At 44.7% G+C, this 19,882-nt stretch overlaps 1 protein-coding gene across 1 annotated transcript in view; it reads right to left on the bottom strand.

Annotated features, from left to right (window-relative positions):
- LTBP2 (latent transforming growth factor beta binding protein 2) overlaps positions 1-19,882 on the bottom strand; it is a 170,634-nt gene that overhangs the window by 23,222 nt on the left and 127,530 nt on the right. Inside the window, exons 16-21 of the mRNA XM_054971057.1 lie at positions 18,476-18,601; positions 18,080-18,208; positions 17,124-17,243; positions 13,384-13,509; positions 12,377-12,502; positions 312-434 (exon numbers count right to left, since the gene is read on the bottom strand). Coding sequence (XP_054827032.1) covers positions 312-434; positions 12,377-12,502; positions 13,384-13,509; positions 17,124-17,243; positions 18,080-18,208; positions 18,476-18,601 — 750 coding nt within the window. The remainder of the gene's footprint in view (positions 1-311; positions 435-12,376; positions 12,503-13,383; positions 13,510-17,123; positions 17,244-18,079; positions 18,209-18,475; positions 18,602-19,882) is intronic.

Raw genomic sequence — 19,882 nt, 5'->3', positions numbered from 1 at the left:
GGCCAGGACCTGCTTTCAAACAACATAGGCACAAATGCAAATTTTGACCATTTCCCCACTTATTGTCTCACATTGTGTTGTAAAGGAGCCTCTAAGAACGGCATTAAGCAGAGGCGACATCTGCATGGACACTGCTGTAGACAGAACAGATAGTCGTCTGGCAATGCTACAGTTTGCACCAAGTCCATATGGACAGGAAAGGAATTCTCCCAAATAAGCCGTGTATTCTTTCTCCTGACCTGAACTAATTGGGATAAAGTGACTAAATGGGAGCAGAACAGGCAGGTCTGTCCTCTCAGAACTGGTCATACCTTCGCACATAGTCCCGTTGAAGAGCTCAAATCCAGGCTGGCAGTGGCACATGTAGGAGCCCAAAGTATTTAAGCATTTGCCTCCCAGGCAGTGAATATTTGGGTCTTCACATTCGTTAATATCTGCCCAACCAAGAGGGGGACATGATTAGTGGTGGAGAACCTTTTGCAGATATGAAAGCATATGCTTCAATAAATTTATTAGCCTTTAAAATGCTGCAAGATTCTTTGGTTTGTACTTTACTGCAAATAAGTAAGGAGAGGAACACCACAGAACATAAAAAATATAGACCAACATAAAGTAATTACACAATCATAGGCTTTTTTAAAATATTAAACTGCAGTGAAAGAAAGGGGATTCACATGAACGTCAATCAGCTGTACCAAGGTAATGTATGCTATTAAAATCTCCCATGGCAAGCGAATTAGAAACTCAGATATAATACAGCACTTTCTCTCTGCAGTTGCTTCTACATCAGTCCTCACTGACCTACATTCTGATAAGCTTTGCCCTTCTTATTTTAAAACATATCAAAATAAAGAATTCCTATCCACACACACACACCCCTCTTCATTGTACATTGCTTTTCTTCCAGCTATCACAGGTTGTTTTGATTCAATCACAAAAGCCCAGATAGACACCGCTCTAAAGAGAGAAAAACATGATCTTCTCCTCTAGGTCAGTCCAGCCTCTGAAGACATCCATGCCTGATAACCTTTCCCTGCCGCTCTCTTATCCAACTGTTTCAGCATCAGCCATAGGGAGAAAGCCCATGTCTACAAAGAGAAAGCAACTTGCAGGCCTTGCATCTCTTCAAGGGAGATTTTTAATAATTTGTTTGATCATTAAGTCACTGTGCCTGAATCAAAAAGGAAGGTCCAAACTCACCTTCTTATGAAGAGCCATTTTGCACATTAAGCAAAGGAAACCTGGGTTTCCCACTGAATGGGCATAGAATAGAGCATGAGAGAAAATCACATCTCTCTAATAAGCATTCCTGTTTGCCACACAAGGGTTTGTAGCATTTAGACTTAAAACAGAATTAAATATGCCCTAAGAAACCATCATGCTCAGCAGGTTATTTGTCAACAAGCATTGCTACTCAAGAAGACACTGATTTAGGCAACCACATGAAAGCTTTTTACTGGTGTATTCATGCTATATGTATAGAAAACTTCCACGTAATCTATTGCAGAGCTATTTCAGATGACAAATTGTATAGTTAATTATCCAACCTGTTCTCCAGCTATTACTACTTTTCTGAGCAATTCCTAGCAGCTCCCTTTTCAATGTTTGTACCTCCTAATGTAGAACACAGAGCAGGGATTGGCATAAGACATCACCAACAGGATACTAAAATCGTAGAATCATATAGTTGAAAGACACATGTAGGTCTGGGGTCAGTTACTGCCTGAGTGGGAGAGCTCCGAGGCATCTATCTAAGCCATTTACAATGTAGTCCTGTGCAGAAAGCAATGGTCTTAAGGTGGAGAAATCCTGCATAGGATTGTACTGTTAGATTTCCAGGGTGGAAGAAAGGTAGGATAAAAATGTTGTGAATAGATATTTAGCCAGAGAATATACAAGCTGGAGAACTGTATACATATATACAGGCATCTTGTCAGCTCAGCAGGTTTATTTAGTGAATAAATCTCTAGTAAATAAACCTCCCCACTAAAAACTGGTACATCTGAGCACATGAAGCTGCCTTCTACTGAGTCAGATTATTGATCTATCAAGGTTGGTATTGTTTGTTCTGACTAGTAGCAGCTCTCCAGGGTCTCACGCAGGTGGAATTATTTCACATCACAGATCCATTTTAACTAGATACGCCAAGAACTAAAACTGGGACCTTCTGCTTGCCAAGCAAATGCTTTACCACTGAGCCAAAATCCCTCCCCTAAACAGGGAACAAAGACTTGCTATTCTTTTTAAAAAACTGATACCTCTATGAGGCCCAGGCTGAAGTTGACCAACTGGTAAGTCACAGAAAGAACAAGCCTTGTGAAACTGAACAGAGGCCTTGTCAGCTCTTGAATGCCAAAGCCATTTAGATTTCTCATACAATATTTTTTCTCAAGAAAAATAAAAATAGAATTTGGGAATTGAGAAATGAACCAGGGAGAACATAGTTTAACACAGGGAAGAATCGCACTGATATGTATTAACCTCTACAGCTGGGCTTCAGTTACACTGCATGGATTGAATGTGCATACTCAGTTGACTGAGTGAATTGGAAACTGTAAGCAGAAATTAATAGTTTGCATATCACGAGGAGGTGAGGAAACCCACACAGCTGCTCATGTGTAGGATTTGTGCTTGAGGCTGCCAGTTCACATGACTAGATTGCTGCAGGAACACAATCCATGGGGGGAAGGGAGAGCCAAGACTAGAAACAAAAAAAAATCCACAAAACTAAATTTAATGAGGTTCAGTTTTTCCTATAAAAGCTGCAATGGCAGCAGTGAAAAAACAGTAGCCCCCCACAAAACTACTAATTTTTCACCCATTTTTGTGCCTGTTGACAAATATCATTCTTCTGAAAAGGGATGTATGGTTTGCTAAGGGAGAAAATGTTTAGAAGACACACCCACCCATTTTCTCTGCCCTGAACAAAATAGTTATGTGATTTGGCCTATATATTACAAATACAGCTCCAGCTTCTTTCCTAATATAGCCCATCTTGGTGATGTTCAGTCTCATTTTTCCATTTCACAGTCTACCCTGTTCTTGGGCCATTCCATATATTAAATGGCAACAAATCCAGGCTTATCATTAAATCAGGATGGGTAGTTGTGTTTGTCTGTCTGTAGCAGTAGAAAAGAGCAAGAGTCCAGTAGCACTTATAAGACTAACAAAATTCTGAAGAAGTGAGCTGCGTGACTCACGAAAGCTCATACCCTTTTCGTGGTAAATAACATTACCTGGTAATGAAGAAAACTAAAAAACCACCTTACACTAAAAACCAACTGATCGCCAAACATATCTAAATGTCTCCAGTCACCACCACCTGAAACATACCAAACAATCCACTGTCTACAGTCAAGCTCTATGCTACAGCTGCATATGCTCCAGTCCCTCTGACAGAAATTCTCACCTGCATGATCTACAACAGAAATTTCTGGAATTAGAATACCAACCAGATATAATAAGAAAACAGATCAACAAAGCCAGAATGATTCCAAGGGATGCGACAAGATAAGCTCAGCCAGAACAACAACAGAACACCACTGGTGAACAGTTCCCAGCTCAAACCAGTTCAACATATCATTAATACAACCCAGGGCTTTTTTTCTGGGAAAAGAGGTGGTGGAACTCAGTGGGTTGCCCTCAGAGAAAACGGTCACATGGCTGGTGGCCCCGCCCCCTGATCTCCAGATAGAGGGGAGTTTAGATTGCCCTCCGTGCCGCTCAGTGGCGCGGAGGGCAATCTAAACTCCCCTCAGTCTGGAGATCAGGGGGCGGGGCCACCAGCCATGTGACCATTTTCAAGAGGTTCCGGAACTCCGTTCCCCCACGTTCCCCCTGAAAAAAAGCCCTGATACAACCCATGCTGAACGATACTGCTCTCTCACAGACTCTGGGAGGCAAACCTTTCCTTGCCCACAGGCAGCTCCTCAACCTTAAATAACTCCTCACTCACAACAATGCACTTCCCAACATGGGAACTCTGGGACTAGAGCCTGAAATACACCAAGATGCCAGCTCTGCCCACATATTCACTCCAATAGCACAATCACTTAACCTAACAGCACGAACTATACCATCTCAGGCTCATTCATTTGTTCATCTTCCAGTGTTATATATGCTATCAAGTGTCAGCAATGTCCTTCAACTCTCTATATTGGACAAACATTCTTGCAAAAGAATGGATATAAATCCGATATCAAAAGTCAGAAAATGTAAAAACCAGTGGGAGACCATTTCAGTCTGCCAGGACATTCCATCACTGACCTGAGAGTAGACATGGGCACAAACAGCATTACGAATGGAAAAAACCCACGAACAGGCTGTTCGTCTGTTCACGAACGGGCCATTCATGAGGCACCATTCCAGACGAACAGGTGGTTGTTGCAAGCCTCGTTCGTTGTGTTCGGCCGCTGTTCAGGAAGCCAGACACTCAGGCGCCTTCAATCAATTGCCTCGGCAATGGAGGGAGGGACTGCCTGAACTCCGTCGCCCCGGACACCCCAATCAAAGCCCAACTTAGCTTGATGGGCAGGTCTTCCTTCCAAGTGTGGAGCTGCAAATTGGTTACAATTGGTAACATGGGAGCAGACACCAGGGGGGAGGGAGGGAGGAGGGGGGTGTTCTGTGGCCGTGGGAACTCCAATCTCATCCCTGCAAACCCTGTTAGGCAGTTCTGACTGCCAACAAGAGAACTCCTGTGTTTCTCAACGAGACCTCTGCTTATAAAAGGGCACTGCGCTCCCAGTTCTGGCTTTCACTTTCGGCAAGCACTGGAGTGGGACAGAGCTGTTGATAGCCTTTTGGGAGAGAGATAGGGAGAGTGCATTGGAGCTGGGATTTTTTCTGTGTGTGGTGGGTTGGGTAGGGATCTATCCCCTCTGGTTCCAGGGCTGCTGCCAGGCCCTGGGGCCAAGCTCAGTGGGCACCTCGGCTGAGGGCTCACCCTGACTATCATCATCATCATCATCATCAGTGCCTGATCTGGTGGTCAGGCTTCTGGATGTGCTGGGCTAGGGCTCTAGTCTCAGCCTTCAGTTCCAGGGCTGCTGCCAGGCCCTGGGGCCAACTCAGTGGGCACCTCGGCTGAGGGCTCACATTGATGATGATGATGATGATGATGATGATGATGATGATGATGATGATGATGATGATGATTCAGTATCAGTGCCTGACCTGGTCAGGCTTCTGGGTGTGCTGGGCTAGGGCTCTAGCCTCAGCCTCTGATTCCAGGGCTGCTGCCAGGCTCTGGGGCCAACCTCTGTGGGCACCTTGGCTGAGGGCTCACAGTGTTCTCTCCTTTTCTGTCCTCCTTAATTCTAGTTTGGTGGCAGAATGAGTCTTCATGTTGTGGTGGCCATGGATGGTCGTGGGGGGAAGTGCAAAGGTAGTCCTCCTGGTTTCCTCATGGCAAGCAGTACTGGGTGTGGCTTGGGGGCAGCAGAGAGTACTCCCACTCCCCCAGATTCACCTGTGGGGGCTGTGGAGGAGGCTAAAGAGGTCTTTCCACTGGGGGGGGAGAGGATCTCCCTCAACGTTTTGAGGAGGAGGAGGGTGACGGATATCTGGAGGAATGGTTTGTGTTTTATGAAACATCCCTCCCGTCCCCATCCCAGACTCTCGGTGGAGTCCCTGCCTGCAGTCCACCCCTTACTCCATTGTCTGTGGCCAGCTCTGCAGCACAGCCTGTAACCATTTGTCCTCCCTCCCCTGGGTCAGTTAGTGGTCCACATTTCAACACCTCTGTATGGAGGCACTTTTGAGCCCTTCCTAATGACCCCCGTGTGGCGCGGTGCCATGCCTGTGATGTCCTAGTGCGCAGGGGCAAAACCCCAAGGACCTGTCGTCGACGGCCCTGACTAGGCACCTGAAGAGGCACCACCCGACCCTGTGGTCTCCGTCCTTGCCCAGCAAAACATCTGTTGGGGGGAGAAAGGGAGCTACCAGCTCTTCTGAGCAGGGATCAGTGGGAGGGTCACCAGAATCCACCCCAAGCAAGAATCCTTGCCCTGAGGGTGATGCTGGTGGCAGTGGAGCGCTCAGGCAGGCCACGCTTGCAGAGGTTGTTCTCTTGGGGTCTGGGACAGCGCCGCTTAGAACAGCAAGGTTGAGGGCTCAGGAGGTGGGCTTTTACATTTTGGCAGAGATGATTGCCTTACATGGCTTGCCCCTATCCATCGTGGAGTGCATGGGCTTCCACAGGCTACTAAAGCATCTTGCCCCTTGGTTCTCCATGCCATTGCCATGCATCCTTGCCCATCGAGTCCAGCAGGTATCTCAAGTGAGGGCTGGCACGTTTGGGTCAGGTGGGAGCAGCACGGTCAGGCAGGCCGCCCCTGTGGAGATTGTTCCCTCGGGGTTGGGGACAATGCCATTTAGAACAGTTAGGTTGAGGGCTCAGGAGGACTCATCAAGACACTGGCATTTGTACCACCATGTCTTCCCAGGCCAGGGGCCAAGCTGGGGCGAACACTTCTACTGAGGGCTCACCTAGATAATTATTAGCGCCTGAGCTGGTCAGGTATCTGGGAGTGTTGGTGTCGTGCTCTATCCCCCCTCAGATCCCGGGCTGCAAAGCTCCAGAGGCAAGCTCAGTGAGTTTCTCGGCTGAGGGCTCTCATAGGTTTGGGTCTTCTCAATCCTTCCTGTTCTGCTGGGTAACCCTTTGTCCTCCTCTCCCTGAAAAGTTCCATATCACTCTTTCTACCTCTACCTCTCTGGATGGAACCACTCTGACCCTTCCCTACGACCTCTCCTGTCCCGCCCATCCCCTCCTTTCTGCGATGGCAGGAAGGTGGGTACTGTCGGTTGCTGCCGCTTTGGGCCACGAGGAACAGCTCAACTGCTGTTGCATATAAGGTTGAACATCATGGTGCCCCCTATCCAAGGCACCTGCTGTCCTCTCCCAGAAGTGGGGGATGGGTCCTGCAACTCCATCCTTTCCGCAAAGGCAGGAAGGTGGTTCATGTCTGCACATTTCATCACTCACACGGTCCCCATTTCTCCTTCTACGAACCCTTGGGAGACCTCTGCTGTCCAGCCCATCCCATCCTTTCCGTGAGGGCAGGAAGGTCTCTGGTGTCTGGCGGTGCCATCCAAACTGTTATGAGTAGTGCGCGTACTGCCTGCATAGGTGAGGTGTCTCAGAGTGGTGTGGAATTGCTCTGTTCCCCCTCAGTTCTTGGGGATGCTGGTCCCTCTTTCTCCCTCTCCCTCTGTGGAACCACTCCAACCCTTCCGAACAACCTCTCCTGTCCTGCCCATCCCCTCCTTTCCGTGAAGGCAGGACGGTGAGTCATGTCAGCCCCCACTTCATGAGGGACTACCATGTTAATGCTGCCTCCTTGGTCACGAGGGACAGCTCGGCTGAGATTGCACATATAATTGTACAGTATAGTGCTACAGCATGGTTGCACAGCATGGTGACTCCCCTGTCAACGGGACTGACTGGACCCCTTTGAGCCGGGGGGGGGGGGGACGTGTCCTGCGACTATTGTTCTTTCCACAAAGGCAGGAAGGTGGGCAATGGCAGCTGCCGTCGCTGTCCTGTTTCTTCCTCTCCCTCTCTGGGACCATTCCGACCCCTCCCAACTACCTCTCCTGTCCCGTTCATCCCATCCTTTCCACTCACGCAGGAAGGTGGGTGATGGTTGCTGCTGCCGCCAAGTACCTCTGTGGGTTCTGCGGATGAGTACTCCCAACGCTTGTGAACTTTCCAGGTCCTCTTGGGTACTGCCACAACCCTTCCCAAAGACTTGTCCCACCCCATCCCCTCCTTTCTGTGAAGGCAGGACAGTGGGTCACGTCAGCTGCCGCTGCAGAGTACCTCTATGGGTTCCGCAGATGAGGACTCCCAACGCTTGGGAGCTTTCCAGTTCCCGGTCAATACCTCTCCCTCTCAGGTACTGCCACGACCCTTCCCAAAGACTTGTCCCGCCCTGCCCCCTCCTTTCCACGAGGGCAGGAAGGTGGGTCATGTCAGCAGCCGCTGTCGGATCGGGGTCCACCCGTTCCTGTCAACAGGACTTCCGGGTCAGGCTCCTTACTGCAGCTGGAACCCCTTGGTCCCCCTTTCCCAGAACACCTCATCTTCCCTCTTTCCTCCTCTCCCTCTCACATTCCCTGTGAATATGGGCTCTCTAAGTGCTAAGGGGGCCGCTCTGGTGCCGATGAACCACGAACACCAAACACGTTTGTTAATGGGACATGTTCGTTTCCGTTCGCTTGTTCGTGTTTGTCATCGGCAACGAACAGTCTATTCAGGGGGGTTTTCTTGTTCGTGCTCATGTCTACCTAAGAGTAACAGTTCTTAAGCAGAGAAGTTTCAAAGGAAAAGTACAACATGAGATTACTGAAACTGAGTTTTATTTGCAAACAGTGGATCCCTCAGGGTTGAATTGGGACATGGGATTTTTCTCTTGTTACAGATGCTAATTTTCTGCACTTCGCACCCATTCCTTATCAAGCTAACTACAACATGTATTATAGCTATCTTCCTGACACTCTAATTTAAAATACTCCTCCCACTCTCTACTGGATTATTATAAGGACTCCTTCCTTTTTCCACTTCTCTTACCTGACGAAGGGAGCTCTGACTCTTGAAACCTCATACCTGGAAATCTTGTCGGTCTTTAAGGTGCTACTGGACTCAAATATTACCTGGTAATAACATCCCATTAAGTCTCTACTAGAGGGACAGAAGCAAAAGGAAAAGCCTTGAAATTTATTTGAACTTAATTGGTTTAACTGACTAAAAGCAATCCTATTCTGGTCTGCTCAGAAGTAAGTCCCATATTATTCAATGAGGCTTACTCCCAGGAAAGTGTTCTTAGGATTGCAGCCTCTAATTTCCCCTGTTTTAATCTTTTTTTGGAAAAAAGCAATAGGCATTTACATTACTCTTATGTGTGCCACCCTTACGCAGGACAATACAAAATGTTAAAACATTTATTTCTAAAATATTCACGCCACATTTCCCCAAAAGTTGCTTGTGACAGTTAATAATAATAATAATGTAATTTTTGTTAATTTTCTTAACTAATTATAAGAAAACAAAAGCATTTTTGTTTCCACTGGCCTATTTATTTCACTTGTCTAAACTTCACTGCATTTTGCTAATTTGTTTCCCTAAGCCCTTTTCTCTATGGTCTCTAATTAATTGTTTTTTTTCCCTACTTTGGTTTTGTTAATCCTTTGTCTATTTTTATTTTATACTGGCATATTTGTATATCTAGTATTCCAGCCTAATTACTCTGTCTTGGTTTTTTGACACTGAAAATCCAATATGCCTCCCTGCCTCTAATTTGTGGCTTAAAAAGACTAGACAGGCTTGTCCTTCTTAATCCCTCTGAATAATTATTCACTCATTTCTTTCACTCACCAGATCCATTTTGTTTCTCTCTTCGGAATTGTCCTAATTTGAGTTAATGAAAGTTAGCTGCAAAGCTCCAACTGACTCATTAATGAAACACATTCACCTTTCCTAGATATTTCCAACCAAAATACATCAGACTGCAAATGCAGTGAACCTTTTATGATCAGAGGTCTTTCCAGAGATGGAGAGAAAGGAGGATCAATGAGACCATGTCAAGTGAGAAAGTATTCTACGAAAGTTAAGAATCAACTCAGGTCATGATCTCTGTTCATCCAGCATTGGTCCCTCACCCCCCACCTTCTAAGCAGTCTGCAGTTGCTATTGGAAGTCATTGAATGTGTCCTTAGGTCAAATGCACCTCCCAGTCTTCCTCTCAAAGTTCACTATGGTTGCTAATCTTCCTGTGGACCTCCTGCCTGCTTGCACCCTCTCTCTGATTGGTCAGCTGTGGCATTCTTAAGTTCTGAGGTAAAACTCAGGTAACGGAAACTGCATACAATTGAAGAAAGACGGTACAAGACTCCTGAATAAGGATTTTATATAAAAATGGCAACTGAGTTTTTAAATGTTCATGGGGAGATGGTACATAACCTTTCTAGGGGGCATTTCAATGCGAACCTCTCACATGAACCTGCCTAAGTGCCCACCACACCACCCCTCCCTCAGTCCAACTCCACCTCACACCTCTTGCAGCCATCACCTCTTACTGCCACCAAGAAGCCTTCTGGCAGATGTCATGCAAGATACACTGACTTCCATGGAAGGTCGGGGCTCACTCAGGCATATGATCCTGATGTGGCAGACAGCACTGTATCTCTGGGTACCATGACCCACAAATGCAAGTACTGCAGTGCCCTCAAGTGGAAGGAGCAGGCCCTTGGCATGTGTTGCAGCAATGGCAAGGTGCAGCTCCCACCCTTCAAACCTCTGCCCCAGGCTCTCTACAGCCTGGTAATGGGCAGCCACCCTGACCATGTCCATTTTATGGACTGTGTACAGAAGTACAATGGCTGCTTCAGCATGACATCATTCAGGGCCAAGCAGGTACTATGAGATGGCTTCTGTTAAGAAAAAATGCTATGGTTATATGAGAAGCCATTTCTTGAGAGTTAGTTCACAGGCTTTGTCGCTGAGAGAAATTCTCTCCCCGCTTCCCCCCTTTGAGAGGCCTCTCACTAGCAGCAAGCTACTTTCGCTTCTCAGCCTCTGTCCTTGAGATAAGATAAGCTGTTCTAGTTGGTGTCAAGTCAAGCCTCCATAGCTGAACTTTTTTTGAGTTAATTGGCAATCAAATTTACACCTGTGGATTTGGGTCATGTGCCAAGAGCTGCAGACTTGACACGCTTCCCTTCTGCAAATAGACACCTGCTTTCAGGTGATGTCTGCAAGCTGTGACCTGATTGGTGGTTCAGGCCTGCATCACTCTGGTCCCAACTGGCATAAATTGGCTACTAAAAAATGGAGTCTGAGCTTGTGGCGGGTGTCAGTAACAGACAACTGCCCCTTGCCCCTTTGTTTTGCTTCTGGCTCATTTTGTTGGAGGGATGCTGAGGCTCCCAACTTTGTGACTGCTGTGCTGCTTGACCTTTTGGACTCTTGACCAGAGACTTTGATTGCTACATCTTTGAAATCAACTTGATTTGTCTTGTTAAGGAATTACTATGGTATGTAGTGCTAACCTCTTTAGCCTTTTTTTTTGTTTTGTCCTCACATTCTGTTTTGTGCTTTGTGATAACCTTGCAGTCTGATTAATAAATAATTATATTTTACTTTGTGGGGGGTTGTGACTCTGAAGCCTCAAAGCTATAAAATCTTTGTTTAACTCACCCTGTGTATGCTCGAGAACCACCTACCATAATAGTACTTTGTTTTGAGACCTCTGCTTGCAAACCACCTTTTCAAGGTAGACTTCTGTTTTGTTAATTCCCTAATAGGCTCTGGAGCTTTGCTCCTTTACTTCTTAGCCTTGGGATAGCTAAAGGAGCTGGTGGCAGCCTACTTAGGCAAGAGTGAGACTTTCTCTTCTTGCCCATTTTGTAATTTGTGTGCTATTTGAAAAAGGCCTTCCAGACAGCCTGTGTCCTTTCCCATCAGCTGGGCTGGGGCAAAGGGGCCTGGAAGCTTTGACAGCTTCATGCTGACCTTCAAAGTTCAGGGACAGGTGCATACCACTCATACCATCAGATAACCCCTTCGAGTAAAAGAGACTACAGTTCCCCCTGGTCTGCCTTGCTATGATGATCAACAAGTCCCAGGGACAGACACTGAAGGTGGCAGGAATTGACTTTGAAGGGGGAGTGCTTCTCATATGGGCAGTTCTACGTATGTGGCCTGCTCCAGAGTAAGCTTACCCAGCAGCCTGGTGATCCTAGCACCTGAGGGGAAAGCCACCAATGTGGTCTACAAAGAGGTCCTTCAGTAGAAAAAAGAAATGGCTGTACATATTTTTCACTTTATTTATTGGACTGCAATCTTTCCCTCTTAAAATTTCTTTAATAAATGTTACATTTTGAAATTCACTTCATCGGTTTTCGGCATCAACACACTTCACTTTATTCAAACACCTTTGTAAAGCTCAGGTTCTATGTTATTATACTATAAAACCAACTTTAAAAAAGCACAAACCAAAAGATGTTACGTACCCATAAGTATTATAACTGGATTTAAAGTAGTTAAATACTGTAGCAAAGCATGGGTACCAAGCTAGTACTGCATATATAAAGCCAGTGTTGCCTAGTGGTTAGTGTACTGGACTGGGACATGGGAGATCCATGATCAAATTCCAACTCACTATGGAAATCACAAGTGACCTTGAGTCAATTACACTCTCTCTGGCTAACCTACCTCACAGGATTTTTGTAAGGATCAAGTCAATGGAGGGCCATGTACACTCCCCCAAGTTTCTTGAAGGAACAGTGGGATGAAAATATACTAAATAAATGTTTAATTAATGACTAAGTAGTACAGTCATTCAACTAGGTAGAATGGGGTCTAGCCTCTTACCTTCACAGATGAGCCTGTTAGGTGAGAGTGCATAGCCTACATCACAGGCTTGGCAAGAGAAGGATCCCTGTGTATTAATGCAGATTTCCAGAGGGCAGGCCATGGGTGAGATACACTCATCAATATCTACAGAAAACACAAAAGTCACCCTTTGTGGGATAATGGGAACAAACAATTGCTTCTATGGCAAAAAAAACAGGAAATGCCTACCATACACTGTTCTCTGTCAGCATACTATTTCAAGCCAGTATAAAGAAGCTCATTTTGCCATTAAGCTTTCTAATACTCATTCCAAGTAGCTCATTTAAGCTTTTACATTTCACTTGTAAAGGCTGCCCTGCTATCCAGAGGTTCCTCTTCAAAATAATTCAACTTTTAGGTCCAAACTAGATGAGATGCTGTTGACCTGCGATCTATGTTATTTAATTTATTTATTTAGGCATTTATACCTTGCTTTTCTCCCCATATAGGAACTCAAGAAGTCCAGGCCATCCTCCTATCCACTAGGCAAATGAAGGCAGTCACCTAGGGCACCAAAGCTGAAAGGCAATCAAGGAAATAAAGGGCCACAAGAAGTCCCAGGGGTTCAGGGCAGAGGTGGAGCAGAATCAATATGCCCTCTATGCAAGTCTACTATGCCTGCTCAGAAGTCTCACTATGTTCAAGGGATTTACTTGCACATAATCATGCTTAGGGCTGCAGTCCTTGGAATGAGCCTGCTGATGTTTCATTATGTTTGTGTATGCAATATCTAGGGGGTGGGCATCAAAGTCATAGGTCTCTTAGGGCTCAAAAAACCCCTTGGGCTGGCCCTGCAGATGTCCCAGTTTGGCCCTCAAACCTCACATGTTAGATTCACTGGATACAACTGGAACCTTTCCTAATACAGTGATTTGAGTTCTGTAGTCACACAAGAACGTCCCTCCCAACCATCTGGTTGGAGGAACGTGTCCTCCTTCTTCCATGGGACAGTTTCTTTGCCCACTGTACCAGGCCATGAGACATACCTTCACAAGTTCTTCCATCCCTTGATGCAATATATCCCATGCTACAAGCCACACAGGAAAAAGAGCCCTGAGAATTGATACAGCGTTCCCTGGGGCAGACGTTGCGGTCTGCACATTCATCAATGTCTACACAAACAAATTAGAAAGAGGAAAAGACAAGAAATAGAGGTTTAGTTAGGGCAGATCAACAGTAAGATAACTCAAAAAGAGAACTCACAAAGCAATTGCATAAGCAATTGCTTACACGGTCATGTGGGTACATACATGTCAGCCCTGCCTCATGTTGCTAACAGGATTGTAATGGATCCTGAGAAGAAAATAGAGGACAATACCAAACTTGGAGGGGCTAGGAAAGTCCAGTATAATTGTCATAGAATGTTTTTTATTTTATTTATTATTTATTTGATTTGATTTATACCCAGCCCTCCCAGATGGGGCTCAGGGCAGCTAACAACATTCAAAAAATACATTAAAGGTCACAAAACCATAAAATCAATAATAATTTTTTAAAATTCATTAAATTAGTCCAGGAGCAGGCTATTTAAACAAATATTGATTTTATTTTATTGACTTGACTTGTTTTATTGACTTGTGTTTATTATCTTCATTTTTGTTTTATTGGGCATTATCCTTTTCCACATGGAGTTTTCTCACATTCCTCTGTCTAGCTGCAGCTCTTTCTGACCTCAAGAAAGATAATGTGTAGGGCTGCAGGATCCAAGCAGAGGAAATGATTGGGGGGCTGCAGTGAGGAAGAAGGACAAGGGTGTAAAGTTGTCCGCTCCCCTCAGTGGAGCTCTGCTTGCAGAAGGGGAAGGAGGAGTGATTTCAGCTCCTTGTCCTTCTTCATCTAGACCTCGCTCATGTGGTTGTTCCTCCATGCTGGTCCTGCAACATCAGAAGGGTCCTCAGCAATGAAGAAGAAAACATGAAAACTACATCTTCAACACACAGAGTGGTAGGATACTTGCAGCTGTTTGCCTCAGTTCATGTGCTCATACAGGTACACCTGCAGTTCAAGAGCTGATTCACATGTGAACTTCTACAGAAATGTTCTGGGAGTTCCACTGCTCAAAGTGACACTTGAAATACTTCCTAGAAGGTGCCCTGATGAAATTTTTAAACAAAACATGTATGGATCTACAACAATTGAATATTTTTTTCACCTTACACCCGGTTCTTCTTTTCTTCAGTTCTCAGTTAGGAACATGATTTCTAGGCAAGTACAGGTCTGGTTAGGTTTGGAACTGTAATACACAAGGGGCTTGAACCTTCCCCACCACCAAGCCACTTTCCTTTCATTCCATATTGTTGTAGTTCTAGAAAGATAATTCTTAGAACTGAAGGATCCATACAGAGCAACAGCTGTAAGTATGGGTGGGATGGAGAGAGGAAGAAGGAAAAGGGGACTGTAGCACAGAGAGAGGAGAGACTCCTGCCTCCGCCCCCACCCCTGCACTGTTTCCCTGAGCCAAAGCCACCTGTGGGACATAATTTGCCCCATCTCTGGGTTGTGTGTGCAATGTGTACTGAATGCTTGCGCATGCGGCCCCCTGATGGGGCTAAGAATGCCTCCCTGAGGCCATTTTGGCTTGCAAAAATGATTCAGGAGGAAGACATGAGCCCCTCTTCCCTCTGCACCACAGTCCCAATTCAAACTGGGCCCCTGCTCCACAGTCCCAATCCAAACTGCCCTCCTCTTTATCCCACTGCATCCTGACTTGTAGAACAGCAATGTGTAATCACACTCTTTCCCCCCTTTTCTTCTCCTGCCACTCTTCTCTTTCATCCTTTAAAAAACGCCATTTGTTATTTGTTGTGTGTGCAAGCTAACCTTGGCACTTAATCTCAGCAGTTAATCTTGGTAGTAAATTGTCTTTTCACCAACACAAGCTATCAGACTGACATTTTATGCAGGAGTCTCTGTTTCTTTTATTTTTTAGACCATTTTTTCTGTTTTTATTTTTTTTTTAAGTGTTGCAACTTTGTTTTAAAAAAATAAAAACATTTTAAAGGCTTCTGAGGTTGGGGCACTCCTGGTTAATATTTTTAAGTTTCCCTCCAAAACACCTCAGACAATCAACACATTGAAAAAATGCTGATGTCATAAAGATTGCAGCAGAAATGGGGCATTTTTCTAAGTGCAGAAGAAAAAAAAATTAGTTTGACTCCTTCAGATGTGGAACTACAGAAGCCCAATGCAGATCCAATCCTCACAGGCCAAACACCCAGAAAACCCTCTGTAAATGACCCAAAGGGTCATCTTGTCCAACCCCCTGCAAAATGCAAGAAATTTACAGCTACCCCTCCACTCCTCCAGTGACTCTTGCTCAATGCCAAGAGGAAGGCAAAAAACCTCTAGGATTCATGGCTAACCTGTCCTGGAGGAAAATTCCTTCCTGATCTCAAAGTGCCGATCAGCATTACCCTGGACCAGTGTTTCCCAACCAGGGTTGTGCGGAACTTGGGGTTCCTCAGGACATCATCAAGGGTTCCACGAGAAATAAATAAATAATTTAAAATATATCATTCACCTTTTTACAAATAAGTTTTCTTGATGATAATTTTGCACTAATCGAATTGCATTCTTCACCATCAACTTTTACTGGCCTGTAAACATACTCATAGGTAGAGGTTCTTTGGGATTTGAAAAATTAATTTAAGGGGTACTCTAAGGAAAAAGGTTGGGACACAGTGCCCTGGGCACATAAGGAAGTGCCACGAAAGCTGAGCACTGACTCATTCCTTCCAGCCCTCCAGGAATTTCCCAGCCTAGGGTTGGCAAACCTAAATACTGACCTACCATACAAAGTTGTAAGAATAACAAAAAGATAACATATGTGAAGTGGTCTGAGGATATTGAAAGCATTCAACAAATACTAAATTCTGCTTTTCTGTTCTGAGTGTGATTATTTTTAAAAGTCAATTTTCTCCAAATGCATTCCTCAAATATATGCATCAATCTTACATCACTCTGTATTTTAATGCAGCAGCTAGTTAACCAAAGGCTGGCTAGATAACCAAATTTCCCTTCTTCCCCAGAAGAGGGCAGCCTCTGTTCTGCATACTCTATTTCACCTGCTTTGTATGCCTGTTCTTGTTTTAGCCAGGATATATGAAAGCTAAAACCTGACTGGCTATAGAGAAACAACCTCCCTCCCCTCCCTTTTAGTCTTATGGGAAGCATTCTTCTAAACAGTCATGTATTCTTTTGAGGATGCATAGATGTATGTTAGTTCAAAAGCCCAACTATGTACACAAAGGGCCTTTTTCAACTTGGTGTAGTGATTAAAGTGTTGATTAGGACCTGGGAAACTCAGGTTTGAATCCTCACTCTGTCAGGAAGCTTCCTGGTGACCTTGAACCATTCACACACCCAGCGTAACCTACTTCACAGGGTTGTTGTGAAGATAAAATGGAGGAGAGATCAATGTATGTCACCCTGAGCGCACAGTATTTGAGGAAACTAAGTCATGGTGACATGAAAGGGGAACTCTATACAAAAGCAATGACCTGGATCTCACAGTAAATTTCCACTAATGGAAGGAATGTCTTTGTCTCCCCTCTTTTCTGCTTCCCAAAGTGATCTGCTGCTCCTGGGGGACAGGCATCGCCCAGGAACAGCATGGAGAGAGCTGGAGGTGTGCAGCAGGAGGGGGGAAATCAGTGAAAATTCTGCCCTCTTCCTGTTAGTGGAAATTTCCTGTGGGATCCAAGCCAATGGTTGCTTGCAAACTCACCTTCACACTCTCCCCCATGTCCTAGGACATAGCCTGTCTTGCAATCACAGTGGTAAGAGCCAGGGGTGTTGATACATTGCCCTCCACGGCACACATTAGGCTGCTCACATTCATTTAGATCTGTTAACACATAGAAAACATATCCCTTAAGCAAACTGGGTTGGATCCAAAGCACTAAAGCAAAACTGCAGGTCAAGCAGTTAGATAAATAGAGCTCTTCCTTCTCATTACCCACATAGTCCTATCCAAACTGATCCACTTGTCTTCATTCAAACCCCTTTCTCAAAGCCAGCATCAAGATCAGGTAAAGCATTGCCGGAATTTAAACACCAGGTGAATACTGTTGCCCTTTCATTTCTTTACTTTCACTCTTGTCACTCTTTTTTATGTACAAAATGAAAAAAAGACAGAGGCCAGGAACCCAGCAAATTAACCAACAAAGAGTTTCCTTCCTCATCCATACATACTAATAAGAGGGAATGGTTATCAAAAAATTGTGTCCAGTAGTCTTGGGTCATCCCTTTGACATCAAGGCATTAATCTCCAAGGAAGACAAAGAGAAGCTCCAGATAAAGCAAACAAAAAGGACTTCACCTCTTTTACTAAGCTTGAAATACACAAGGAGAAATCCAGTTAGGCAATTCACAGTAGCCCTTTACAGGAATTACATTGGAGCGTATCCAACTACACAGATTAGGAGCACATGCTACCCACAATCCTCCCAATATGCATGGTCACCATTTCATCTGAATACAGCACAGGGCACTGCATGTATTTTCTGCAGAAAATATGCATGGTGCCCTATTATGATTATATGGCAATAGCACATATTCAAAGGACTGCATGTAGCATTTGATTCATTCCTAGATACCCCCTGACCACAACAAAAGCAAAGAGCTTTTCCCTTCCAGGAAATGGCACTGGAAGCAGTTGGGTGCCACACAGGTACTACTTACCTTGACATGACTGTGTGTCCTGTGTGGTAAGAAGAGTGTATCCAGAGAAACAAAGACAGGAATAGGAGCCCTCATTGTTGATGCAATGGCCATTCCCAGCACATGGATTTCTCTCACATTCATCAACATCTGAATCAAGAGGACAGCAGCAGGGTCAATGTAGCAAACATTCTGAATCTCACCCTCTGAATGGGGCACTCTAGAGCAGCAGATTGGAATCTGAAAGTTATCCATGAAGACTCCACCTCAGCCAAGTTCTGATAATATTGGGCTAGGCGGTCTATTTTCCAACCTTCACATCCAATTTTTGTTAATTGGGAGTGGTCTTTCTGATTCTTTCTCCCTGCCTCAACCTCCACCCCCCAATAAACACAACAACAAAAACCCCTGGAATACCAATGCAGTAGGTGTGACTGGGATGCTGATGGAAGCCAGGGTAACAGAGACAGGTGTATCCTCCTGGAAGGTTCACGCAGGTTCCAGGACCACAAATATTGGATGAAGAGGAGCAGGCACTTATTTCTGAGAATGAAGAGAGATGAAACTGTCATGAGATGAATTTCCATTTCCCTCTTCAGCAGCTCATGGTTTCCCAATTGATTAATTCATTAATATTATCATATAAACCATCCCAAGGCCCTGGAGAGGCTTGAAATTCTTGCTCTGTTCCTGCAGGGCTCTTCTTCTGTTCTTATCAACTGATGAACTTTATTGCACAACATATGATGATGGCCTCTTACTTAAACACCTTTTAAGAGGAGAGCAGTCAAATCCAATCTAGAGGTAGCATACCTCTGAATATCTGTTGTTGGGGGGAAAGTAAAAAAGGCGGGCTGTTGATTTTCATGCCATGCTTGTGAGATTTTTGGAAGCCAATGACTGGCCATTGTTAGAACAGAAGAACTTAACATACAAAGAACCATGCCAGAGCATATCATGTGTTCGCTGCTGGCAGTTCTGTCTTTTGTCTAAACCTCTTTACAAGCCACCAAAGCCCATGGCCATCATCAACTCTTTTGGCAATGAATTTAATTAATCTATTAATGAATTTCATTAATCAGTTATGCAATGTGAACAACTACTTCATCTGTAGAACTTTACACATAGAAAAATATGAAAACTGAGATTTGTAGGATTGTGGGGAAGGATTCATGTATTTTTGCCACACATCCATATTCAAAACTATCCCCTCCAAAATGGAATTCTAGACCATGAGTTCCAAAACCTATTAACTGGTTCCTCTTCCTGTTTCTTCCACTCTGGATTGTACCAATTTGTTGTCAAACGCACTGGATCAGTGAGAGTCACCCAGCACCAGTGAAATCAGGAGCTGGAAAAGCAGCTCACACAAACAGGCTATCACACAAGATATTTCTTTCAGAGATTCATTCCAAGAAAGTTTTCATCAAGTGCACATGAGCAGGGGCAGTACTGACATTTAGGCAATGCTGAAACAGCAGAGCTGTCATTATCTAAATACAAAGATTATTCTCCAGCGGGCCCACAACTTACCAGTCCACCAGGAAATCAACATGACTCAACTCTGTGATGTGGACCAAATCACAAGAAATTGGCCTATTTCAAAACAGAAGTTCTACATTTTCTGATCTTGCCATTCCATTATTGATAACTGCCTTTTTCTTTATAAGGGATCCTGTGATTTCCTTTCTCTGTTTGCTAGCATGAGTCTATTATATGCTTTGCACTCCCACTTGCTGTGTGCAGTGTAGAAATGAGTATCTGATGAAATCAGACCAAGCAAGGAATCTAGGCACCTACGTCAAATGCATTCACCGTGCTTTG

This window comes from Eublepharis macularius, chromosome 2 (assembly GCF_028583425.1).
Source record: "Eublepharis macularius isolate TG4126 chromosome 2, MPM_Emac_v1.0, whole genome shotgun sequence".
Lineage (NCBI taxonomy): Eukaryota > Metazoa > Chordata > Lepidosauria > Squamata > Eublepharidae > Eublepharis > Eublepharis macularius.
Note: the sequence above shows the minus strand (reverse complement) of the source record. Positions and strands in the feature narration are given on the sequence as shown.